The sequence below is a fragment of the Condylura cristata genome, unplaced genomic scaffold (assembly GCF_000260355.1).
Source record: "Condylura cristata isolate star-nosed mole 26May11 unplaced genomic scaffold, ConCri1.0 scaffold00014, whole genome shotgun sequence".
Classification (NCBI taxonomy): Eukaryota; Metazoa; Chordata; class Mammalia; order Eulipotyphla; family Talpidae; genus Condylura; species Condylura cristata.
In genome coordinates this window covers 51,426,837-51,433,855 of record NW_004567115.1, presented here as the reverse complement: position 1 = coordinate 51,433,855, position 7,019 = coordinate 51,426,837, and the positions used below count along the sequence as shown (strand labels likewise).

General features: G+C 43.7%; 1 protein-coding gene across 2 annotated transcripts in view; it reads left to right on the top strand.

The window, feature by feature from the left end:
- Positions 1–6,364, top strand: part of PBK (PDZ binding kinase) — a 10,244-nt gene extending 3,880 nt beyond the window's left edge. Inside the window, exons 3-7 of one of the 2 annotated variants that reach the window (XM_004682531.2) lie at positions 200–342; positions 1,294–1,463; positions 2,813–2,942; positions 4,560–4,736; positions 5,812–6,364. In XM_004682531.2, the coding sequence (XP_004682588.1) occupies positions 200–342; positions 1,294–1,463; positions 2,813–2,942; positions 4,560–4,736; positions 5,812–6,011 (820 nt within the window). In that variant the 3' untranslated portion in view covers positions 6,012–6,364. Of the gene's footprint in view, positions 1–199; positions 343–1,293; positions 1,464–2,812; positions 2,947–4,539; positions 4,737–5,811 lie in introns of both variants that reach the window. The other variant, XM_012724830.1, reaches the window with a different exon arrangement.
- The last annotated feature ends 655 nt before the right edge of the window (positions 6,365–7,019 follow it).

The window sequence follows — 7,019 nt, the reverse complement described above, 5'->3', positions numbered from 1 at the left end:
CAAGGGATACTGTATGTCCCCGTGGCCAGGAGATCAGTTAATACATTCCCCAGTTAAAGAATAAGTGGCCAGTAGTGCTAGTAGTCTTTAAAAGTCTTTGAACAAATTACTATCAAGCTTGCTTTTTTTAGTGATTTAAAATTATCATGGTTATTTATTCATTTTTCTACATATTTTTTGATTAATTTTGTTTTCTAAGATCTCCAAGAGGTTTGTCTCATTCTCCTTGGGCTGTGAAAAAGATTAATCCTAGGTGTGATGATCATTATCAGAGCGTGTATCAAAAAAGACTAATTGATGAAGCAAAGATTTTGAAAAACCTTCATCATCCAAACATTGTAGGTAAGTAGAAATTTGCTTGGTAGCAGTATCTTGTATAATATAGTGAGTACTTACCCAAAAACAGCTTGTAGAGTTTGTTAAGAATCAAATTAATGTGAACATTTGGAAATAAAAATTAGAATATAACATTTTTAGATGTTCAAATATATTTAAAACTTCATGGAGACATCTATAGTCATTATGGTGTTAGTACCATGATTTCAAGAATATGAAATGATTTTTAAGTCCAATTTTTAAAATATTTTTTAATAAAGTACCATTGTTTTACATCTTGTTCATTTTTTTTAAGATGTATTTATTTATGCATACAAAAACCGGGTGTAGACCAGAGGTGTGGGAGTGGTGGTGGTGAACGAATTCGGCAGAGACAGAGCGGGGAGCAGCACAGGCAGGTCCACTGAAATCCACTGCTGAGGGAGCAGTGGGGAGACAGGGGAGGTCTGCTGCGCCCTGTGGGTCACTCCCTGGCCAGAGATCGAACTCATGCTGCAGTGGCTGCCTACGGCTTGGGAGCACTGATACTTTAACCCTTGTGCTACCAGGGCAGCCCTTTTTTTGAAAGTTGAGGATTTCTCCCCTTGGGTGTGATGACTAATTCTCCCACGACCAAAGCAACCACAGTCCTCTGCCATAGTCCATTGTGCTTTTCCTCCCCCGCCCTTCACTGTGAAGTGATTTCTAGGTAATTTCTTTATTTCCATTTGCAATAATATGGAGGCTGGTAAGGCCATTATATTTGCGGAGGCACACAGTGTGAAATATTACAGTGTGTGATGCTCTTGGCCAACGCTGAGGCGTTGAAAGCCTGCCCACCGAATGAGGTTTGTATATAGTCGGGCTTTCATGACTTGGCAGTTTACTCCAGGTCCATTTTTGGTCATGCTACTGAGAACAACTTCAGTGCAGTTGTTCTCCCTTCTTCTAGTAAGGAAATACCATGCTTTCTTTAAGGTTACCGTGCTTTCACTGAAGCCAGTGATGGTAGTCTGTGTCTCGCTATGGAATATGGAGGCGAAAAGTCTCTGAATGACTTAATAGAAGAACGAAATAAAGACAGCCAAGATCCTTTTCCAGCAGCTGTGATTTTAAAAGTTGCTTTAAACATGGCAAGAGGACTACAGGTAACTGCCTTTATGCTCTGAATGACTTGTACCTGAAGACGCTGAACACGTCATATTCCTCATTTCTTTTTTTAAAAACTTATCTGTACATTGAAGAACTGGGGTACAAGACAGAGGTGCTGGAGGTAGAGGATTCACCAAAGACAGAGTGGGGAGCACAACAGGCAGATGGACAAAGTACACTGCTGAGGGGAGCAGCAGGGAGACAGGAGAGGTCTGCTGCGCCGTATGGGTCAGCTCTGTGGCCGGAGATGGAACTCGTGATGCAGTAGCTGTGGGCAGCTTTGTAGTGCTGCGCTTTAACCTGGTGCACCACCAGGGAGGCCCATATTCCTAATATCTAAGTGGAATGTTTTTTCACCCTCAGAAGATACTTACCCTAAGTGGAAATCTTTCTGAAATCTCTGATATTGCTGAATGCAATACTTCCCTATTTTGATTCAGCTAAGAGGATTATTTTAACACACAGCACTAATTTGTTGGCATTGTAGCCTAAAGCACTGTCTTCTGAAAACAGGCCTCCTACAAACTGCTTTGTGGGATGTTAAGTTTAGATGTCATAAATATAGGTGTGTAGGTCAAATGAAAAAAACTCTGATGCAAATTATTTTCCTTGGATAGACAAGAAAGGACAACTTAATGATAATTGTCCAAGTTGCTTGTTCAGAGTTCAAATCCAGTCAATTTATGAAACGGGTACACTTTATCGCTATGTACTTTAATATGTGGATAGACAGCATTATGTTTAATCAAAAACAGTAAGAGTTCCACATTATGTGTGATGGTCTCTGCCTCATTTCTAAGCCAGCTCACAGTAGACACACAGGCGCAGAGGGATGACAATAACAGTTCTGCAGGTTCTTTCTAATTGTGGATAAATGCCGTTTCTTGTCAATTCCAAGGAAGGGCTAATGTGTGAACCAGAACAAACTCCTGCATTACACGTGTTTCCTGCAGCGCCCGGGAAGTACGTGCAGCCCTGCGTCAGCATCTTGAGGAAAGCACACCTCCTCGAGAGTGTCAAAATTGTTTTTAAATATTACTGGTTTTACTTTGAGTTTTACTAGACTTGACTTGGAAGTCTGCACTAGCATCTTTGGTAGGAAAGTATGTGAGAAGGGCTTGAAAGTAAAAGGGGAGGTGCCCACAAGGTCTGGACATGCGCAGGCGGAGGCTCAGGCGAAAGGGCAGGCTGGGCCTGCGGGCCGGCGCCGCCTCCTCCCGCTCCCAGCCATTTGAAGTGAGGGACAGATACAGCCTGTAGGTCAGCAGGGGTCGTTATTTTGATTTAAAGGGTTGTTTCTTATTTATATTTTTGTTCACATGTATTCATTTTTTCACGATTTTAGTATCTACACCAGGAAAAGAAATTGCTTCATGGAGACATAAAGTCTTCAAATGTTGTTATTAAAGGTGATTTTGAAACAATTAAGATCTGTGATGTAGGAGTCTCGCTACCATTAGATGAAAACATGACTGGTAAGTAGTATGCTAATTTTTTGAATTGTGTTTTTATTCAACCTTTATAAATTCCTCATTTTACATATTCGCATAGATAAGTTTATATTCTTCAAAAATCAACAGGGAGGGTGAAGGACTCACCTGAGACACTGGGGAGCAGTCCACTGCGGAGGGGCGCAGCGGGGAGACAGGAGAGGCCTGCTGCCTCTGTGGTCACTCCCTGGCAGCATCGAACTTGTGCTGCAGTGGCTGTGCCTAGCTTCAGGGCGTGAGGCTTAGCCCATTGTGTCACCAGGGAGGCCTATTTCTAATCTTGATGAGTATTGTTATGTTGTAGATGTGGAATCAGATACAGTTGTGACACCTTTGCGAAAGAGTTCAGTTCACTCAGCGTGGTAACAAGATTTGAGGAACACTGGAGTAGACAAAGGAAGAGGGGTGCTGAGGAAGGGCGAAAGCAGTATGTGACTACACCCCATGGTCCACCCCAACTCATTCTCCTCCCTGTTGTCAGTATTGGCCATGATCATCTACAGTGACTCTACAGTGATGTCTAATCATTGTGAAGATAGAACTGTTGCGCCCTCCCTGGTGGCGCAGCGGGTTAAAGTACAGCACTGCAAAGCTGGTGGCAGCTGCTTCACCGTAAGTTCAAGCCCTAGGCAGAGAGGTGACCACAGGACGCGGCAGACCTCTCCTGACCCACCTGCTGCTCCCCTCAGCAGTGTGTTTTGCCAATCTGCCTGTCCTGCTCCCCAGTCTAATTCTGGTGAATCCTCTCACCCCCTGCACCTCTGGCCTGTACTCAAGTTCTGTGTGTATAAATAAATAAATCTTAGGGAAAAAAAGATAGAACTGTCATGATGACCCTAAAATAACTGCTATCATGTTGAAACCTCCAGTTAGTAAAAGAGAAAATTGCCAAACCCAGTAAAAAGAGATTTTCTTAACATAATCTTCTCAATACTTGAGTAGATTAAACAGGCAAAGTTAAGATCTAGGTTATCTGAGTAAATAAGATCACTGTGCAGTAGAATATTAAAACTGATCACATATTTGGTCACAAAAGAAAACTTGATTATAAAAAATAGAAATCTCTAGTGGCTTGCCCTTATCCTCAGTGCTAAACTCTGGTGTTCACTGAAAACAAAATCTTTCACATTTCTGCAGAATCTAAAAAATGCTTGAGGAGCTTGTGGGTTGCATGGAGAGCGTTGGGGAGAATGGAAACGCCCTGGAGCTCTGGGCCTTTCCATGATCCCTGCCGAGGCCTCTCTTCTGCCTGGCTGCCCTGACTACGTCCTTTGTAATGACGTCACCATCTAGAAGTTCAACCCCGTCAAAATTCTGCAATTCTGAAAACTTGTGTTTCATTTAAAAAAATAATAATAATCTGATTGAAAATGCGAGTTTGCCTGTTATCTGTCTCCCTGGACCGACGAGCCGGTGTGTAAGTCCGGCCTTTCCTTTCCCCATGGGCAGTTCCGGGAGCCTGGAAGCAGTAGTGCTCAGACCAGGGGCGGCACTGTAGCTCCGCTGCAGCTTTTGCCATTTTCCTGGGCCGCCTTGTCTGCCTGGGACTCCAGTCACCTGCCCTTATGACCAAGACATGAAGTGTTTTTCTTTTTGTTTCAGTGACTGACCCTGAGGCCCATTATATTGGCACTGAGCCTTGGAAACCCAAAGAAGCTTTGGAGGAGAATGGCGTTATTACCAATAAGACAGACATATTTGCTTTTGGCCTTACTCTGTGGGAAATGCTGACTTTGTCCATTCCACACATTAATCTTCCAGATGATGATGATGATGAAGGTATGACTGTACATTTGACATAAAACCTAATCACTTCAGTGTGAACTAAAGTTAGCTTATAGAATTAGTTTTTCTGCAAATTTTAAAAATATGAAGTGCTAGATTTCTATTAAAATTAAAGAGAGAGAGAAGTTGATTTAGTGATGTGAGATTGATGATATTAAAACTGACGCTCAATTTGCTGCTATCTCAGGTTTAGTCTCGTAAATGAGATGCAGACTGGGATATGGTGGTAAATTGAGATAACCCAGTTTTATTGAGGTTTAGCATCTCCAGAATACTAACTTCCCTGGAAATTTTCGCTCATAACTCAAGCCAGATGCATGTACTGCAGTATGAACTTACTGGGGGTGGGGAAACCATATTACAGCAATACAAGCGCACAGTCTGCTTGGTGGCCAAGTGGGGGGAAGGTAACAAACTTGGCCACACTCAGGCGAGTGTCCTCGCAGAGCTGGTGGCATCTGGCTGGGGGCTCCCTGCATCCATGGGTCTGTGGGGAGAGGAAGGCTGCGCTCAGAGCCAGTGTGCCAGATGGCTCTTGACAACGTCTGGGGCCCGCCGGGCACAGCTGGTGCCCGTGAGCACCTCCATTTGCCTTCAACTGCGTCCCTCTCTCAGCACTGCTTTGCAGAAGTCTGTTTTCAGGACCACACTTGAACTCAGGCAGGGCCCCTTGACAAGTAGGGCTTACCTGTTTATCTTTCACATGTCTGTTTATCGACATCTTCTTGAATCATTGCCTTTTAAATGTATAGCTTAAGTCCTACTATCTCAATTGCCCCCGTTTCCCATCCAGTCATTTTACTCTCAGTACATAAGGAGAAGTTGGAGAAGTTATCTTTAAAATTTACCTTGCCTCAAAAAGATAGGAAAGCTATCCCAGTGAGGTAGGGTGGGCAGCCTCTGAGACTGTGCCCCAAGGCAGGACAGCCGGAGAGACAGTATGTGGGTGACTGAAAGCGTACAGTGGGTTCTTGTTCCGGGGGCTCAGTTCCAGCAGGTGCTGAACTTTCCAGCACACACGTGAATAGTTCAATGGCTTTCTTCTCCTCTCCCACTCCCTCACGAACAGATAAAACCTTTGATGAAAGTGACTTTGATGATGAAGCATACTATGCAGCTCTGGGAACCAGGCCACCTGTTAACATGGAAGAACTGGATGAATCGTACCAGAAGGTCATTGAACTGTTCTCCGTGTGCACAAACGAAGACCCTAAAGACCGTCCGTCAGCCGCACACATTGTGGAGGCTCTGGAGATGGACATCCCATGATGCCCCTCATGTGCCAGACCTCAGCTTCAAGTAGCGCTCGTTGGAAGAACTGTTCTGTTAATCATCACACATGCATATAGTTGTCTGATGACCTGTCAGTAGTAGGCTTTTGGGAAGCCTATTTTAGGGCCATAGCACCTTGTTAACATTGGAATGACTTTCTGATTCATTACTCTGCTATTTCTGTATGCTAATTACTCTGTCGTGGGTTTTCTACAAAGTTTAAGCTGCTGACTGTACATTATTTGAATGTGTTCATGCAGAATTATAACACTAGCTGGAGAATGCTGTAAATGCTGTATCTACCTTGACTGTGGATTGTGACAGTTTTTTAATGATCTTTATTCTTGTAATTGTTTTTTTCTGAAAATAGCACTTATTGCAGAATAAAATTAGTCTATATTTGCTCATGTTTGAAGCCTTGAGCCTTTGCCTGGCCTTTCTTGGCTGATGTGGTTGTCATTAAATATGCTCACAGGAAGCTTAGGGACGGTGACTCAGAGGTGCTACTGGGTGTTCCTGGAACTTCTGGTAGCAGCTTATCTTCTCTCTTGGGTCTCCCCTGTCTTTGGATTTTGCTTTATTATTTTTTCTGTACCGACATTCCTTATTTCTCATTTAGTAATTTTTGTCCTTGGCATTTGGTTGTTCTGGTATAAAATGACAGAAACTGACAGGATGATACCGAATTTAAAAATATTAGTAAGAATGAACATATAAAACAAAAACTTCATCAAGCCCAAATCAGGATTCTGGCTCAAGATGTTGAGGTAGAAAAATCCTGACCCCCAACTCCTCTGTGGACACACCAAATCTACAGCTACATGAGGAACAGGTTGGGGGGTTGCAGCACCCACCCTGAGGCGTAAGGGCTTGGACCCCATTGGGCACCTCAGCTGCTAAGACATGCACCTGAGAGAAAGGCCCAGAACACCTGGCATGGAGAGCCGGTGGGGACCACGGCCTACATAGGAGAGCTGAGAGCCGCCTAGGAGCCTGGCAGACCCA